The following is a 20,154-nucleotide window of genomic DNA, read 5'->3' as shown; positions in this document are numbered from 1 at the left end:
TGAACTGCCTCCAACGTCATTACATCTTTCCTCGTATGGGGACCAAAACTATGCGCAATACTCCAGGTGCAGCCTCACCAGTGCTTTGTATGCACGCTCTGGTGTTGACAATTGGGCCTTGGAGCTCAGTGGATTACACCATGTCCAAAGGCAAAAATAAGGGCACATATTTAAAAGAGCCTTGTAGCTCATCCCGGGACTGTCCTATCTGTATCTCTGCCCGGTGGGGGTGTGGCACAATCCACAGTTTGCAAACCCCTGGAATATTATTCAGGATGGCAGAACATAGAACACTACAGCACAAACAGGCCCTTCGGCCCACAAGTTGCGCCGATCACATCAACACCTATCTATAACCCCCAATCCCATAAAACCCCATATACTCATCCAGAAGTCTTTTAAAAGACCCCAGCGAGTTCGCCTCCACCACCACTGACGGCAGCCGATTCCATTCACTCACCACCCTCTGAGTGAAAAACTTACCCCTAACATCACTTCTGTACTTTCCTCCCCGCACCTTAAACCTGTGTCCTCTCGTAGTGACCATTTCAACCCGGAGAAATAGCCTCTGAGAATCCACCCTATCTATTCCTCTCAACATTTTATAAACCTCTATCAGGTCGCCTCTCAACCTACGTCTCTCCAGGGAAAAGAGACCCAGTTCCCTCAACCTAACTTCATAAGGCATGCCTCCCAGTCCAGGCAACATCCTTGTAAATCTCCTCTGTACCCTTTCAATAGCTTCTACGTCTTTCCTATAGTGAGGCGACCAGAACTGCGCACAGTACTCCAAATGAGGCCTGACAAGGGTCTTATAAAGTTGCAGCATTACCTCCCGACTCCTAAACTCAATCCCTCGATTTATGAAGGCCAGTACACCATACGCCTTCTTGACTACCTCTTCCACCTGCGAGGCCGATTTAAGAGTCCTGTGGACCCAGACCCCAAGATCCTTCTGCTCCTCAACACTACCAAGACTCCTGCCCTTGATAGTGTACTCGCTCATCCCGTTGGTTCTGCCAAAATGGACGACTACGCATTTATCCGCGTTGAAGTCCATCTGCCACTTCTCCGCCCAGTCCTGCATCCTATTTATGTCCTGCTGCAACTTTTGCCATCCTTCCAGACCATCCACAACACCACCGACCTTCGTGTCATCAGCGAACTTACTTACCCATCCTTCCACTTCCTCATCCAGGTCATTTATGAAAATGACAAACAGCAAGGGTCCTAGAATAGATCCCTGGGGCACTCCACTGGTGACTGACCTCCATTCAGAAGAAGACCCATCCACAACCACTCTCTGCCTTCTGCAGGCAAGCCAGTTCTTGATCCACAAGGCCAAAGGCCCTCGGATCCCATGCCCTCTCACCTTCTCAAGAAGTCTTGCATGGGGGACCTTATCAAACGCCTTGCTGAAGTCCATGTACACCACGTCCACGGCACTTCCTTCGTCAATGTGTTCAGTCACATTATCGAAGAACTCAACTAGGCTCGTAAGGCACGACCTGCCCTTGACAAATCCATGCTGACTATTCCTGATCATGTCAAACCTCTCCAAATGGTCGTAAATCTTGTCCCTCAGAAGCCTTTCCATCAGCTTACCAACCACTGAGGTCAGACTCACCAGTCGGTAATTTCCCGGGCTATCTCTGTTCCCTTTCTTGAAAATAGGGACTACATCCGCAATCCTCCAATCTTCTGGAACCTCTCCCGTCTCCATTGACGACGCAAAGATCATCGCCAGGGGCTCTGCAATCACTTCCCTCGCCTCCCACAGTATCCTGGGGTATATCCCATCTGGTCCCGGCGACTTATCAATCTTGATAGAATTCAAAAGTTCTAACACATCCTCCACCTTAATATCCACAAACTCAATCTTTTCCATCTGCTGCAAATCCGTGGCAAAATCTCCCAGATCAGCTTCCACCGTGAATACTGAGGCAAAGTACTCATTAAGCACCTCTGCCATTTCTTCTGGTTCCACACAGACCTTACCCCCTTCACCTTTTATAGGTCCTATCCCTTCTCTTCTCATCCTTTTACCTTTCACATATTTATAAAAGGCCTTGGGATTCTCCTTAATCTTACCCGCCAAGGTCTTCTCATGACCCCTTCTGGCTCTCCTAATTTCCCTTTTAAGCTCCTTTCTACAGTCCTTATACTCCTCAAGATCCTTAACCTCTCCGAGTTCCCTGAACCTTTTGTACACCTTCCCTTTCCTCCTGACTAGGTTCAACACAGCCTTCGTGCACCACGGTTCCCTCGACCTACCAAAACCCCCTTGTCTCATCGGAACGTTGTCACGCATATTAAAAATTAAGTTTGACAGAAATTATGCTGCATATCCAATGTAACCATATGTATATAACAACTCTGGATTTGTCCCCACACTTCAGCTCACATACTAACTGCTAATCTTGATATAGTTGAGATCAGTTAACTTGACGCAAGTTCAAATTTCAAGATCAAATTCGGGAAATTAAGTTTGACAGAGATCAGTTCTGTTCACAACTTACATTAATGGGAACACAATTTCTAAATCTGCAGATGACATCAAATTGGTGTGGGTTGTACAGAGGTGGTCACGGAAGGGTTTAGCTAATATTGAGAGTACTGCAACAAATTACATGTGAACATCAATAAATTTTCAGAATGGACAAATAATTGGCTAATGAAGTTCAACACACAGATGTGCAGCAGTAGATTTTAGTAGGAAAAATAGGAATGTGACTTATTGTTGGGAATGTGCAAGCCTAGATAGGGCTGAGAAACAAAGGCATGTTGGAGCATAAGTGCATCACAAAGTTCCAATCGCAGGTAACCAAAGCCTTTGAAAAAGCACAGTAAGAAGCCCCACAACACCAGGTTAAAGTCCAAAAGGTCATGATTACGAATAAGTCTGTTGGACTTTAACCTGGTGTCATGAAACTTCTTACTTTGCCCACCACAGTCCAATGCCGGCATCTTCACATGACAGCTACCATTGATATCTTATAAAAGCAAGCCAAATATTAAACTTTAGGTCGAGCGGATTAGAATTGTAAAATAGGTTCAGCATAACCTGCCTATGTCAAATCTTGGTTATTTCATACTTAGTTCCGTGCATAATTCTGGTTGCCGTATTATAAAAAGAGTATCGAGGCACTGAGAGAGTGCAGAGATTTACAATAATGTTACCAGAAATTCTATGCATATCTATAAAGGCTAAATCCGTTCCCTTTTGAGAAAGGAATGATCTAATAGAGGACTTTAAAATGATGAAAGCATTTGATTGAGTGGATCTGGGGAGAATATTTCCTCTTGTGCAGAATGAGAAAACTGGAAGCCATCCATTTTAGATAGTCACCAAGAAATCCAATTGGGAATTTAGCAGTAACGGTGATGAGAATGTGGAACAAGCTACAACAGGAAATGGTTGAAATGAATAATGTAAATGCATTTAAAAGGAATTTAGATAAGTATATGAGGGAGAAAATAACAGAGAGGATTATGCTGGATTTAATGGAGGAAAGATGGGAGGAGTCTTGAGCATAATTTGACTGACCAAATGACCTGTTTCTGTGCTGCATATCCCATGTAACCATATGTATATAACAACTCTGGATTTGTCCCCACACTTCAGCTCACATACTAACTGCTAATCTTGATATAGCTGAGATCAGTTAACTTGACGCAAGTTCAAATTTCAAGATCAAATTCGGGAACCTCCTGCTTTGTAGTCTGCAGGGGAAGTTATGTTGGCTTGTGATGAGCAATAATACTTGAATGCATATTATAAGCATGCACTTGCGCTAATTGCTGTTGATACGGTTACTCTTCGAGGTAATGCATCAGTGTGAATTTAGCGGTAAGCCTGAAGGGGATGTGCAATGGTGGTACATTGTGTTTCAACTGGTTGCTCATTTACCCAAAATGCTGATCACCCTGTTTGGGATCTTGATCAATTGGGCCAGTGGGCTGACAAATGGTAGATGAAGTTTGATTTAGATCAATGCGAGGTGATACATTTTGGTAGATCGAGCCAGGGCAGGACCTACTCAGTTAGCGGTAGGGCATTGGGGAGAGTTATAGAAAAAAGAGATCTAGGGGGTACAGGTTCATAGCTTCTTGAAAGTGGAGTCACAGATGGACAGGGTGGTGAAGAAGGCATTTGGCATGTTTGGTTTCATTGGTCAGAACATTGAATACAGAAGTTGGGATGTCTTGTTGAAGTAAAGCAACACTTGGAATACTGTGTATAGTTCTGTTCACCACATTATAGAAAGGATATTATTAAAGGATATTATTATCCGGAGTTGAGGGGGTTGAACTATGAGGAGAGGCTGAATAAACTAGGCTTGTACTCGTTAGAGTTTAGAAGAATGAGGGGAGATCTCATTGAGACATATAAGATGATGAATGGGATGGATAGGATAGAGGTGGAGAGGCTCTTCCCGCTCAGAAAGGACAGTAGGACTCGAGGGCACAGCCTCAAGATAAAGGGGGGACAGTTTAGAATGGAGTTGAGGAGGACCTTCTTCACTCAAAGGGTGGTGAATCTCTGGAATTCTCTGCCTGTTGAAGTGGTGGAGGCTGCCTCGCTAAGTATATTTAAGACGTGGGTTGATAGGTTTTTGATAGGCAAGGGGATTAAGGGTTATGGGGAGAGGGTGGGAAAGTGGAACTGAGCCACGACAGATCAGCCGTGATCTTATTGAATGGCGGGGCAGGCTCGAAGGGCTAGATGGCCTACTCCTGCTCCTATTTCTTATGCTCTTAACTAGAAAGAGTGCAGAAAAGATTTACTAGGATGCTACCAGGACTGGGTTGTTTGAGTTATAAGGAGAGGCCGGATAAACTGGGACTTTTTTTTCTGGAGTGTAGGAGGCTTCCAGGCAATCTTATACTGGTCTATAAAATAATGAGGGGCATGAATCAGCTGGACAGTCAATATCTTTTCCAAAGGCAGGGGAGTCTAAAACTAGAGGCCATAGGTTTAAAGTGAGAGGGAAGTGATACATAAGGGTCCAGAGGGGCAATTTTTCCACAGAGTGGTGAGTGCCTGGAACAAGCTGCCAGAGGTGGTAGTAGAGGCGGGTACAGTTTTGACTTCTAAAAAAACATTTAGACAGTTATGTGTGTAAGATGGGTATAGAGGCATATGGGCCAAATGCAGGCAATTGGGACTAGCTTGGGTGTTGAAAAAAAGGATGGCATGGACAGGTTGGGCTGAAGGGCCTGTTTCCATGCTGTAAACCTCTCTGACTTGTCTTATATTCCAGACTGTTCTGGGAGGATTTGAGGTGACTCCTCCGGTCTGTTTACGTCTGAAGACTGGCTCTGGTCCTATCTACATCAGCGGAGAGCACGTTGTTGGTGAGTTTCCACATTGGGCAGCTTTGAAAACCATCGTAAACTTCTGTAAGATTGAACAATCTTTAATAATCTTTGAGCTTTGTCTCTGCATAGTAGATGCTGAATGAGCTGAGCATTTTTGAAATCTGCATGTCTTATATATTGAATGTTTGTTTGGACTAAGCATGAGATTATGGTCCTCAAATGAAATAAAATGCTTAATTTATTTTGTGTCTGCTGGCTATCCTGATTGCTGTTTCAATAACTTGATGAAATGGTGGAGTTTTCTCACTTGAGCAGTGGATTAGCAGTTAACCTGTTACCCATGGAACATACTTAAGATTTCAGCACAGATTGATTTAGGATGAAAGTCTTGTCGTTCGACCTCCAGGCTCAAAGAGACGCTGTAGGACCAGGACCCTTCACTTCAAGGCCCCTGTACACAAGGAGAACTTCACAAAACTGAGACCTTGGGAGGAAATCTTGCCTCAAATATTGATAATATCAGGAATAATCTTGGTAAGTGTGTCTGCATGTTTTTATATCTATCGTATAAAGTATTTGAGTATGTAACTTCATGATGGTACAGGAAAGCTTTGTACAACCAAAGCCTATCCATTTATCTGTTAGTCTGAATGTCAGTCAAGCACACATGCCTTTATAATGCAAGTTCATGGTGTAATTGTGGACTTTCATTTTCTGGCTACAGATTGGCCTGGATGTGATGCAAACACGTCTTGAGGAACAGTTGGCCCCCGTGCATCTGCCATACCTAGCACCATTGCTGGAGGAACTTGCACCAGTCTGATTTACTTCAACACAAGCACTTAAAGTTATGAGGATGAGCACAATGGAGAAACTGGTGTGATTCAGCATCTTTAACAATCTGAAGGGCCCTTGCACAGGTGAAGATGAACTGGTTTGCGGAGAAGGATTTTGAACCATTGGTGGGATCTCAATTCAAGCTTTAGAAAACTTCATTGCATCCAAGTATAAGTAAACTGCACAGTAAGGTGCTTGCTGAAGAATGCAAGAACTGCTGGATATTGTAGGAGATGGAGCTGCAGAATCAAACCTATCAGGATCTTGTTCTGTTTCCACAACTGAGACTGGGGCCCATAACGGTCTTGGGTTTTGTGTGTTGGGTATTTTTTCAGGTTTTTCTCAGAGTTGTACTTCAAACGACAACAGAGAAAGCCTGAGAGCAATATAACTACTCTGGTATCATCTCCAAGCCATGTATTTATTTGGCTGAGCAGAAGAAAAGACAAGTACCCCAGAATCTATTATACAACCATTGTGGAGATGAAGTCTGTTTTCTGCTATATCACTTAATTACAAGGAACATAAAAAGAATCAATTGAACACTAACTCAGCGAGTGCATTGACTTTGAAGCAGAGGTATGAAGTATGTCACAATATTTGTAAATAAACATAATTGCACTAAATATTCGGATGGTTTCATTATTCTATAGAAATAAAAACAGAAAATCCGCAGACGAAGAGTCATCCTGACTTGTATGCGCAGAAAACATGAATTTTTGAGGTAATTTTCTATTCCACTGTCTCAATAGATAAAGGTGCCGTATGTATTAAAACAGACTAAAATAATTTATGTAATCCATTTGAATGCAATAGCATTAAGCCGTATCCTGATGGATGTGGGAGCATTTCCTGCATCAGGATGAGGTGTTTGGCAAATTTGAGGATTCAGTGCAGTACAGTCAGGTCCTGTCTTTTACCTGAACTGGCCCAGGACAAGAGTGCTGAAGTTCTCCGGAATGCATGTGCAGAATCCAAAATCCTAGGAGTGTCTCAAAGAGATGAGCTGGTTGTATGTTAAGTAGTAGGGAACAATTCTTTCTTGTTAAAAGTTTTTGGATGACGAGAAAAGGAGAGCTCTTTAATAGGGAAAAATAATTTAAAAGGTTAATTGTAAAGATAAAAGCAAAATACTGCAGACGACGGGATTTGAAATAAAAACAGAAAATCCGCAGACGAAGAGTCATCCTGACTTGAAACGTTGGCTCTATTCTCTCCCCACAGATATTGTCGGACGTGCTGAGATTCTCCAGCATTTTCTGATGGGGAGAATTATTGCCTGGAATGCTCTGCCTGGGGAGGTGGTGGGAGTGGGTACGATAGTGGCATTTAAGGGGCAACTAGATGAATACATGAATAGAATGGGAATGGAAGGATATGGACTCCATTAGTGCATATGGTTTTAGTTTAGGTAGGCATCATGATCAGCACAGGTTTGGAGGGCCAAAGGGCCTGGTCCTGTGTTGTACTTTGTTCTTTGTTCTTTTAGTTGTAAAGGTGCTTTTTGACGGAAGAGAATTTTGCATTGACGTACGTGTGTGTGTGTGTGTGTGTGGGGCAGGGAAGAGAAGAAATCAAAATCACTTCCAGCTGCAGAGACACATTGTGAAGTACCTGTACAGTCAATTGTAATGTAAATGAAATTTGGCAGCCCGAATGCACACGCTAAGATCTCACTTGGCGTCTTATTAATGGCTGTTGGTTGTAAGAATAACGGACAAGACTTTGTGTAATGCCCATTTGGCTTTACGATGACCTGGGTATACTTACGTGGATTTTTTTTGTTGTATGTATTGGCTTCTCAGTTTTACGTTGCCTTTTTCGATATAATCCTAGCCTTTGACCACAACCTTGCTGCTGCCAATCTTTAATTTCCTTCAGCACTTATGTCAAATGTTATGTGTTGCTGATCTACGAAGTGCCTTGGGTTACTTTACACTGAAGGTGCCAGATATAGATGCACATGATTGCGAGACTACTTTTAATATCCTAGCTTGTACCCGGTAATGGGTCTTGAGAATACGACCTTTGATCTCATGATTGTTACCAACTGAACCAAACTAGCAGATGCAACTAATATACTTAAGTGCAATGGCATTTTAAAATGCAGGAATATGGGTAGCAAACACAATGTTACATAAAGGTTGTTACAGTACCGTAAGTATATATTATGTTTCTGCTTAAAATGAACCTTCTTGCCTTGAAGATGCATTGTCTGTGCAGTAGACCATATAGGGTAGGCTATGGCCTAGTGGTATTATGCTAGACTACTAATCCAGAAACTCAACTAATGTTCTGGGGGACCTGAGTTCAGATCCCACCATGGTAAATGGTGGAATTTGAATTCAATAAAAAATCTGGAATTAAGAATCTACTGATGAAGATGAAGCCATTGCCAATTGTAGGAAAGACCCATCTGGTTCACTTTAGGGGAGGAAATCTACCATCCTTGCCTGGTCTGACCTGCATGTGATTCCAGAGACACAGCAATGGGTTGACACTTAACAGCTCTCTGAAGTGGCCCGGCAAGCCACCCAGTTCAAGGGCAACCAGGGATGGGCAATAAATGCTGGCCAGCCGACAGGGCTCATGTCCCATGAATGAATAAAAAAATATATAGACCATAGATGTTTTGAGTAGTATTCTCCAAGGTCAGTGTATTTGCGCGTGTGTTGTGCAGAAGCTTATGAATTACATTTGTATATTTTAACATTTGCAGGTTCACCCGACTCTGACTCTGATTCTGAGTCTGAATCTGAAGACAATCAGCAGGTAAAATCTCCTGTGAAGAAGCAACCTGCTGTGCTTGCGTCATCTCCCACCATTCTGCACCCTGCAAAGGTATGGAGCAGAGGAGCATTTAACAATATGTTTGGAGCCTCGTCTGGTGATGCAGTGGTAAATTTTCAGCAACTTCATTGCAGTGTTAACGTAAGCTGACTTGTGACTAATAATTAAAAATAATAAAAAGCAAACCTCTAGGTGCAAGATCTGAACTTGTCAGTGATTTATAAATGCAGTCTCAAGACCTACAAACCTTAATACAGTGTTGGTTACTGAGAGGCTACTATCTATGTAGGATGTGTACACCATGACAAGAAGATGAGTGGAAAAGCAAATTGCATGGAAGGCGCGGAAAGTCTGCAGAGAGATCTGGATAGGCTGAGTGAATGGGCGAGGACCTGGCAAATTGAGTATAATGTTAGCAAATGTGAGGTTATCCACTTTGGTAGGAGGGATTATTATTTAAAGGGCGAAAAGCTGCAGCATGCTACGGTGCAGATGACCTGGGGGTCCTTGTGCACGAATCACAAAAACCCAGTCTGCAGGTGCAGCAGGTGATCAAGAAGGCGAATGGAATGTTGGCCTTTATCGCGGGGGGGGGGGGGGGGGTAGAATATAAAAGCAGGGAGGTCTTGCTGCAACTGTACAGGGTACTAGTGAGGCCACAGCTGGAGTAGTGTGTGCAGTTTTGTTCGCCGCATTTGCGAAAGGATATTTTGGCCTTGGAGGGAGTGCAGAGAAGGTTCACTAGGCTGATACTGGAGATGAGGGGGCTAGCCTATGAGGAGAGATTGAATAGACTGGGTGTGTACTCGTTGGAGTTTAGAAGGCTGAGGGGGGATCTTATAGAGACATATAAGATAATGAAGGGGCTAGATAGGGTAGAGGTAGAGAGATTCTTCCTGCTTAGAAAGGATAGCAGAACTAGAGGGCACAGCCTCAAAATAAGGGGGGGGACAGTTTAGATCAGAGTTGAGGAGGAACTTCTTCACTCAAAGGGTGGTGAATCTCTGGAATTCTCTGCCCATTGAAGTGGTGGAGGCTACCTTGCTGAATATATTTAAGTCACGGATAGATAGGTTTCTGATAGACAAGGGAATTAAGAGTTATGGGGAGAAAGCAGGAAAGTGGAACTGATCCACTTAAGATCAGCCATGATCTCATTGAATGGTGGGGCAGGTCGAAGGGCTAGATGGCCTACTCCTGCTCCTATTTCTTATGAGCAATGGCATTGGTTTTTGGTTAAATTCCAGGATGTTTCATGGGTTTTAAATGATGTTTCATAGAATTATCCAGCACTGGACGATGCCATATGGCCCGTTATATCTGTGCTGGCTTTGGAAAGAGTTGTCATGATTAGTTTCTTATTCAATAAACCCATAAGTATTTTTGCTTCAAGTATTTGGTGCACTCAGATCATAACAGACTGGAAGAAAAAAGAGGAACAATCCTTTTCTTCTTCCCCTTCTGGTTTTTTTTTTGCTGATTATCTTAAATGTGTGCTTGAATGGTGGCCATTACCATTAGCCTTCCAATTCTTCTGTCCAGTACTGGCACGTTGTGGCTCTAGTATCTAAACGTACAGGCTTATACAGACACCAATGTAACTTCACCATGCCCTGTGATAAATATAACTGATGAAATAAGCCAAATCATGGGAATTGCACCACCTATAAATTCCCCACCCAGTCTCAAATCATCCTAACTTGAATATAAATAAATTGCTGTCCCTTCAAGGTTGTTCAGTCAATATCTTGTAATTCCTTACCAAATGCCATTGAGAGATAACCAGTATCATGGGATAGGTGATGAGTACAAGATTGTATCTAACAGGCATAGTTAGAGAAATGACTAACAGTTACCTCTCCATTTGCTGTCGGCCCGATCATCCCTTCACATTATATAGAATTCGATTGAATTGTGCAGCACAGATGCATGCCATTTGCCCCAAAATTGGCTTGATCATAGGAGACAGAGGGTGGTTTTACAAACTGAGGCCTGTGGCCAGCGGCATGCTTCAGTGATCGGTTCAGAGTCCACTGTTTGTCATTTATATCAATGATTTGGGTGAAAACTTAGGAGGCATGGTTAATAAGTTTGCGGATGACACCAGGATTGGTGGCACAGTGGACAGTGAAGAAGGTTATTTCAGATTGCAACGGGATTTTGATCAATTGGGCCAATGGGCAGAAGAATGGCAGATGGAGTTTAATTTGGATAAATGCGAGGTGATGCACTTTGAACCAAGGCAGGACCTATTCAGTTAATGGTAGGGCATTAGGGAAGTTAGAGAGCAAAGAGATCTAGAGTACAGGTTCATAACTCCTTGAAAGTGGAGTCACAGGTGGACAGTAGTGAAGGGTTGGTTTCATTGATCAGAACATTAAATACAGGAGTTAGGAAACCTTGTTGAAGCTGTACAAGGCATTGTTAAGGCCACACTTGGAATACTGTGTACAATTCTGGTCACCCCATCATAGAAAGATATTATTGAACTAGAGAGAGTGCTGAAAAGGTTTACTAGGATGCTACCTGAACTTGATGGACTGAGTTATAAGGAGAGGCTGGATAGACTGCGACTTTTTTTTCTTGGTGTATAGGAGGCTTAGGGGTGATCTTATAGAGGTCTATAAAATAATGAGGGGCATAGGTAAGGTAGATAGAAATCATCCTTTCCCAAAGGTAGGGGAGTCTAAAACTAGAGGGCAAAGGTTTAAGGTGAGAGGGGAGAGATACAAAAGGGTTCAGAGGGGCAATTTTTTCACAGAGGGTGGTGAATGCCTGGAACAAGCTGTCAGAGGTAGTAGTAGAGGTGGGTACAATTTTGTCTTATTAAAAAGCACTTAGTCCATTATGTGGGTAAGATTTAATAGAGGGATGTGAGCCAAACGTGGGCAATTGGGATTAGCTTGATGGTAAAATCTGGGTGGCATGGGCAAATTGGACCGAAGGTCCTGTTTCCATGCTGTAAACCTCAGTAACTCTAATAGGTCCATTTGGATGCTTATGTTCCATAAGTGAACTCTCATCCATCTTAAATTTGTACCGCATTCTAATTTCTATCTCTCCTCATACCCCATGTAAGCTACTGTTCTCCATGAGATAACCAAGTTTCCTCCTCTGGTTACTGTGTTAGCTGATGTTGGTGTTGACTCTGTTTCTCTCCATGCACTGCTACTCTCCTTCAAATCTGCAGTTGTCACTTTACTGGTCAAAAAATGAATTAACCCTTGACTCCTCCCTCCATGCAATCTGCCTTGTTTCCAATCTCCCTTTCTTCTCCAAAGTCATTTAATTTCTCTGGAGGCCAATATTTGAACCACTCCATTCACATTTTTGGCCCTGTCATTGTGCTGGAATTAATCCACTGCGATTACAGGTAAACTGTCCTCCCACATCCTTCTTGACCTGATTTCCACCTTGAATGTGGTGGACTATACCGTCCTGTGCCCTCTGCTGCTGTCCTGCAGGATAGGACTGGTTGGTTCCAGTGCCATTTCTCTAATCGCAATGAGAGAACCACCTGCAGTAGCTTCACTTCCCGCGCCTGAAGCATTACCTCTGGTTTCCCCCTAAGATCTAACCGTGGCCCCCTCAAGTTCATCATGGTGACATCATCTGAAAACACAGTATAGTTTCTACATGCAAGCTGACAACATCCAACTTCATCACTATCCCTTTCAATTCATCCACCCTTGAGAACATAAATTTCCTCCGATGGAATATGAAGAAGACTGAAGTCATTGTTTTTAGTTCCTTTGACAAACTCTGTTCCCTACCCACCAACTTCATCCTTTCCTGATTGAGGCTGAGCCTAATTGTTTGCAGCCTAGGTGTCATCACTGACCCATGGATAAGCTTCTGACTGCACATGGGCCTCATCACTAAGACTGTCTATTTTCACCTCCATAATAACCCAGATTTCTTCCCTGTTTCAGCTCATCTGTTGCTGAATGAATGAGGAATGTTGCAAGATAACTTACAATGAACTCTATTAATTATAATGGACTCTATTGCTATTTACAGTGGACTCTTGTTGTACAGGGATTTCTGTTGTATTATTAATTCTTTGTGTATTAATTTGTTGGTTTATTACTTCCTCATTTATGAATGATTTATTCCTCTGTTGTCTCAGGACTACTTCATGCACTCCTGGCTGACCCCTCACATTTTATCCTCCATAAAATTGAGGTAATCTGCAACTACTGCTTTTATCCTAACTCTCATAAGTCACATTCACCCATCACCACTGTGTTCTCTGACCCTCTCCTAGGCCTCAAGCCTCACTGCCATTTTAATTTCCAGCTGTGCTGTCCTTGGATTTCTGCACACCTCTACTTCTGGCCTCCTGAGCAACCTCTGATTTAATCCGTCCATAATTGGTGGCTGTGATTTCTACTGCCTGGTTCCTAAATTCTAGCATTCACTCAGTAAACCTTCCCTGCCTCTCTTCTCTTTTGCTAAAACTTTTGGTCACCTTCCCTAATATCCCAACAGGCCCTTTGGCCCTCCAAGCCTGCACCGACTGTGTTGCCCGACTGAAGTAAAACCCCTTACCCTTCCAGGAACCATATACCTCCATTCCCATCCTATTCATGTATTTGTCCAGACGTCCTTTAAAAATAACTATTATATCTGCTTCTGCTACCTCCCCCGCCAGTGAGCTCCAGGCACCACCACCCTCGGTGTAAAAAAAAGTTGTCTCATACATCTCCTCTAAACCTTGCCCCTCCCATCTTAAACCTATGCTCTCTAGTAATTAACTCTTTCACCCTGGGAAAAAGCTTCTGACTATCCACTCTGTCCATACCCCTTATAATCTTGTATATTTCTATCAGGTTGCCCCTCAAACTCCATAGAAATTGTTTTATTATGTTAAAGGTGCTATATGTTGTACATTACTGTGCCTCTTCCCACCTTGATTTGGGGAAGTGGTGGCGCAGAGGTATTTTCATGGGATGAATAACCTGGAGTTGCGAGGCAAGATCTGGGATACAGGTTTGAATCCCACTGTGGCAGATGGTAAAATCTGGAAGTAAAAGTCTAATGACCATGAAATCATTCTCGATTGTCACAAAGACCCCTCTGGTTCACTAACATCCTTTTAGGAATGGAAATCTGCTGTCCTTGCCTGTCTGGCCTACATGTGACCCAAAGCAGTATGGTTGATTTTCAAGTAACCATATAAGCATACCTTCTATTCCTTCTCCCTTCGTGGAACTATCTAGTTTCCCTTTAAATGCATCTATAATATTCGTTTCAACTACTCCAAGGTTACTTATCACACACCGGGTAAAGGCATTTGTCCCAAGCTCTTAATGGATTTATTCATCAGTGCCTTATGTTATTGGTCCCCTTCAACTGCACCATCCAAACACTCTACCACCTAGAAGGACAAGGGCAGCAGACACATGGGAATACCACCATCTGCAAGTTCCCTCCAAGCCACACACTGTCCTGACTTGGAAATGTATCCCGGTTCCTTCACTGTTAGTGGATCAATATGCTGGTACTGCCTTCCTAACAGTGGGCCGTTCAAGAAGGCAGCTCACCACCACATTCTCGAGGGCAATTAAGCATGGGCAAATTAAAAATACTGACCTTGCCAGGGACACCCATTTCCTGTGAAAGAATAAACGTGGCAACAATTCTGTCTGTACTATCGAAATCCTTCATAATACTAAAGATTTCTATTAGGTGACTTTTAAATCTTTTTTGAGAGAAAATAACCCGACTGTTCAGTCTACCAAAATTAATTCTGTTTCTGAATCTGCTGTGGACCCTGACTTCCTCTCGAATTCTTCTCACCCAAAACCCAGATATTTTCCATTTAATACTTTATCTCATTCTTGAAGCTGCTGCCAGCTCTGGCTGTCATCTCTTCTGTGTTTGTAGAAAAAGGCAAAGTTAGAAGAGTTAACAAAAGACAAGATGAGCAATAAAAGTAAAACTGATGAAGACGATGATGATGATGAAGAAGATGATGACGCAGATGATGAGGATGAAGATGATGATGAAGATGATGATGACGACGACGATGATGATGATGACGAGTAAGTTGTTCACCCCTTCCTCCTCTGCTAACGAAACTGAACTGATGTGGCTCATTTTAAGTGAGCAGCAGTTCAAACTCTAGTCTATAATATTGTTATTGTGGGGAGACTAGTACATTTTTTATCAAGAGGACAATTGTTCTGAGGTGTATAGTCTTGCAGCGTTCTGTTGTTGACCATTGCATTGGTTGGCACATGTAGACACATAGTCAACATTCAGTGGCCAGTTTCAGCACTATCTGCTAATGAGTTTGAATAGGTTGTTTACAGATTGAATAGATACCACAGGAGTGTTGTGAGCCAGAATCTCATTGATTTGTTTTCCAGTTCTGAACATACGAGTTTACTAAATTGACACAGGCCAGCTGATCTGGGCACAGAATTCTTAAAGAACTCTGACCAGCAGCCTATTCATAATTAGACTGCATTGAATTCTCAGGGTAAAGAAATTGACTTGTTTCTAATGGGGATTTGACCAACTCCTATTTTATGCAACATAGAAACATGAGCAGATTTGCAGATTCCTTCTGAACCCCAAGACTGGAAGTAGCTCCTTTTAATTATTATTTTGAACGTGGCGTGATACATCTGACAGTCTTATCCTTCTGGGTATTTGTTCTGTGCTTGGAAACTGCAAGGAGCAAAGAAACATAAGGCATGGTTTTATTTCAGATGGATACAAATTAATGTCTGAGTGGTGTTTAATTATTAAATGGCAGTCACTTTTGATTTGAGGTATTATTGTCACGTATTAATATGAAGTAAAAAGTATTGCTCTTGCACACTATACGGACAAAGCATACCATTCATAGAGAAGGAAAGGAGAGATTACAGAATATAGTGTTACAGTCGTAGCTAGGGTGTAGACAAAGATCAAGTTAGTGCGTGGTAGGTCCATTCAAAAGTTCTGATGGCAGCAGAGAATAAGCAGTTCTTGAGTCGGTTGATGCATGACCTCAGACTTTTGTATTGTTTTCCTGACAGAAGAAAATGCAAGAGAGAATGTACGAGGTGCTTGGGATCCTTAATTATGTTGGCTGCTTTGCCAAGGCAGCGGGAAGCGTAGACAGAGTCAGTGGATGGGAGGCTGGTTTGCTTGATGGACTAGGCTACTATTGAGAAAACTATTAATAGTTATTGAGTAAAATAGGCGAAGAGTACTATCACAAGTGGATTAATCAAGAGGTGAGGAATTCCACACTAAAAACACAAAATGCTGGTTAAAAACTGAGCAACATCTGCAGAGGGAGTGTGTTAACGTTTTGAGTCCGTATGACTCTCAAGTTCTGACAGTCTTAAGGACTCGCAACGTTAATTCTATCTCTATCTCTCCACAGATGCTGCTAGACCTGCTGAGCTTTTTCAGCATTTACTGGTTATATTTCAGACCTCTCAGTTCTATGTTATCAATTCAGTATTTTTGCCTTTATTTGCGGAATTCCACAGTTTTGAGATTTTGAAAGGGAATGACGTAGAGTCAGGAGATAATATCAAGAATTTTGGGGTTGCATTTTGTTGGACCAAGAGTACTGGATGTTTTCAACAGTGAGAGGGTAAGAAGGAACATTAGAGAAATTACATGAGATTTGCTAAAACAAACATCGTGTAAAGCTGCAAAACAAAAAGTAAAGTTCTGTGGGTGATGCAAATCTGAAATGAAAATGGAAAGTGCTGGAAACATTCGGCAGATCAGGCGGCTTCTGTGGAGAGAGAAACCATGTAATATTTCAGTTCTGAGGATTTTCATCGGCCTGAAACATTTCTCTTCACTTCGATGCTGCCTGATCATCTGTGTTTCTCCAGCACTACTTTTGTTCATAATCCTATGTCAGCAGTACTGGAGCTTCTAAATGCAAGATGTATTGTTTACTGAACTTTGCCTAAATTTTACATGTTGTGTTCCAGGGAAGAGGAAGATGATGACGACGACGAAGATGATGATGATGATGAGGATGAGGAAGATGAGATTACAAAGATTCCCGTGAAAACATCAGTTAAAGTGAGTTAAAATCACTCTTTACGTGGTCTGTTTAATATAGATAATTGCTGCTGCTTCTGCCATCAAAGGAAAGGTTGAGGAAAAAGAAAGATTGAGGATTTCAGTGATTGAAGAACAGTTTTTGCCAACTTCCTGTGCTGCTCCTAATTATGGAATGCCAGGGCAGCACACAGCACCGGGGACCCGGGTTCGATTTCCAGCTTGGGTCACTCTGCAGATTTTGCATGCTCTCCCGTGTCTGCATGGGTCTCCTCTGGGCTAAAAAGGTGCCGCACTCAAATGCAGCCAAACTATTGATAATTGATGATGTGGCTGGACTTGAGTGTGGCAGAGGACAATTTTTTCCAGTTGGTGCAGAATATACCATTTTTGGATCCGATTTTTTTTTTAAAAGACTTATGGGATGTAGGCGCTGTTGACTGGGCCAGCATTTATTGCCCATCCCTAGTTGCTGCTTTCATGAACCGCTGCAGCCCCTGAGGCAGTGTAACTCCCACAGTTATTTTCTACAATTTCTCAGGCTTGTGAAGGGGCTTGACAGAATTGATCCAGGCGCATTACGTTCACTGTGGTTGTAGAGTCTAGACACAAGGAGGCACAATCATTTTTTAAGAAAATGTAAAGTTTAACATTTATTTATTAGTGTCACAAGTAGGCTTACATTAACACTGCAGTGAAGTTGCTGTGAGAATCCCCTAGTCACCACAGTCCACCGCCTATTTCAAGGGTACACTAAGGGAGAATTTAGCATAACCAGCATGTCTTTCGGACTGTGGGAGGAAACCGGAGCACCTGGAGGAAACCCAAATAGACATGGGGAGAATGTACAAACTCCGCACAGATAAGTGACCCAAGCCAGAATCAAACTAGCGCCCCTGGTACTGAGAGGCAGCAGTGCTAACCACTGTGCCACTCAACATGTAGGTTGTTCCTTAAGTGTGTGTTTAGGAAGAAAATAAGTAAGATTTGCAAACTTAGCCAGTCATTTTATCTGTAACTTCAACCACAAGAAACAACTAATTTGATATCATTGGGCTTAACACTTGATTTTCAGTATAGTGTTTTGCACCATGCTGCCACTAGGTGGGGAGGTATGACTCTGAAACCACCAGTTGCATGTCTGACTGGAGATCTAGAAGTGTGTGTGACATCAGGAAGTTTCTGTAAAGCCTTTTTTTTGGGGGGGGATCTGAATTGGAATTGGTCAATCTGCTTGAATGTGTTTGAATTTTTTAGTCTGGGCCACTTAGAAATTTGTATAAACTTGCGTTTTTTCTCCCTTTCTACCCACGGGCAGCAAGGTGGCACAGCAGTTAACACTGCTACCTCACAGCGCCAGGGACCTGGATTCAATTCCCGGCTTGGGTTACTGCCTGTGTGGAGTTTGTGCATTTTCCCCGTCACTGCATGGGCCTCCTCTGGGCGCTCCGGTTTCCTCCCACGCGCCGAAAACTCTGGTCAGGTGGATTGGCCATGCTAAATTCTCCCTCACCAATCAGTGTGGCAACTAGGGGATTTTCACAGTAACTTCATTGCAGTGTTAACGTAAGCCTATTTGTGACTAATAAATAAATAAACTTTCCCTCCCTTTCTCTTCCATTCCCTGATTATTTTAATAACTTTATAGGTCAGATTATTATTAAGATGGATACTTTGGAGGTCCCAAGGGCCTGTTCCTTTGCTGTTCTGTTCATTGTTATGCAACAGCCCTAAAATTGTACGTACTTAGCACCCGAAAATATATTTTGCTGTCCTTGTACATTGTTTGCCTGTAATGGCTCGGTGGCAGGCACTCTGATTCAGAAATCTGTAGGTTTAAGCCCCACTGCAGAGGCATTATTCACGTTGACTCTATGTTGTAGCACTGAGCGAATACAGAGCTAAAAGTCTGACAACACCAGGTTTAAGTCCAGCCGATTTAAATAAATCGGTTGGACTTAAACCTGGTGTTGTCAGACTTTTTACTGTGTTTACCCCAGTCCAATGCCGGCATATCCACATCACGAATGCAGAGCTGTCAGAGGTTCTGCTTTTCAAGTGAGGTGTTACACTGAAGTTCCTTGTGCCTTTCCAGATGGCCATCAGATCCATTTCGAAATAGAGCAAGAGTTCTTCCCCTGTGCTCTGGCTGATTACTTATCCTATCACACAACTGTCTGAGGGGCTATGTTGGGCACAGGATGGCCCACGTCTCCTACAGCAGAATGGTGACTGGTAGTGCTAGGTTGGTTCTAAAACTGATTGGAATGCCCTCAGATTGTGAAAGACACTATATGAATGCAAGTCTTATTTTTCTTTTGATTGGGAGATAGTCGGAAATCATGTTCTAACCACTTGCTGTTTAATTTGCATTCCTTCAGTGGGGAAAAGTAACTACTTGAGCTAGCTGATTTTTGTTTTCCGCTGTACTGTAGTGTATTACACAAGTGTCTACGTTGTGTCCACCTTACTTTTTCGAATCCCTCCCCCTCCATCCCACCATCCGTTCCTTCCTGTGGGGAATTAGCTAGCCTCTACTGTGTGTAGCCACTTATCAGTTGGCCTGATTGCTACTGTCTTTTCAATGTCAATATGTCATAGGGATACAATAGATGTACTGGCACTGCCGCTGCCTTATGACCACAAAGGGCCAGTCTGGTGTTTCTGGTATTGCGAGCATTGAACTTCAATGCATGACGATTTTTCAACTCTGAGAGAGGCACATTTTGTCATGCGCGCACCTCTTGGGAAGCAATGTGATAATCCGTTGTTGGAGGATGTGTAGAAGGGAAAGGTGGGAAATTCGCTGCAGAAGGATTTGAGCACATGCAGATCTCTGGACGAAGAGCAGGGAGAGAAACCTCAGCTGATGGTGCGTTCTGAAGTTATTGCGAGGGGAATTGAATACCAAAGTAGAGAAGTTAGACTTTTGTATGCAGGGTATTGCACAAACTACACCTGGAGTGCTGTGCACAGTATTGGTCTCCTTATTTAAGGAAGGTAAATAAATGCATTGGAAACAATTCAGAGAGAAGGTTTGCCAGATTAATACCCGGAAGGGGTGGATTGATCTACGAAAAAAGGTGGACATGCTAGGCTTGTTTCTACTGGAGTTCCGAAAAGTCAGAGGCAACTTGATTGAAACGTGTAGGATAGTGAGGGGTTTTACAGAATAGATGT

The 20,154-nt window shown here is 42.8% G+C and overlaps 1 protein-coding gene across 1 annotated transcript in view; it reads left to right on the top strand.

Moving 5' to 3' along the window:
- LOC145345594 (nucleophosmin-like) overlaps positions 1–20,154 on the top strand; it is a 96,148-nt gene that overhangs the window by 18,732 nt on the left and 57,262 nt on the right. Inside the window, exons 4-7 of the mRNA XM_080193459.1 lie at positions 5,265–5,358; positions 8,879–9,000; positions 14,839–14,996; positions 16,902–16,995. Coding sequence (XP_080049585.1) covers positions 5,265–5,358; positions 8,879–9,000; positions 14,839–14,996; positions 16,902–16,995 — 468 coding nt within the window. The remainder of the gene's footprint in view (positions 1–5,264; positions 5,359–8,878; positions 9,001–14,838; positions 14,997–16,901; positions 16,996–20,154) is intronic.

This window comes from Carcharhinus amblyrhynchos, chromosome 1 (assembly GCF_965287045.1).
Source record: "Carcharhinus amblyrhynchos chromosome 1, sCarAmb.v2.hapA, whole genome shotgun sequence".
NCBI classification, from domain to species: domain Eukaryota; kingdom Metazoa; phylum Chordata; class Chondrichthyes; order Carcharhiniformes; family Carcharhinidae; genus Carcharhinus; species Carcharhinus amblyrhynchos.
Note: the sequence above shows the minus strand (reverse complement) of the source record. Positions and strands in the feature narration are given on the sequence as shown.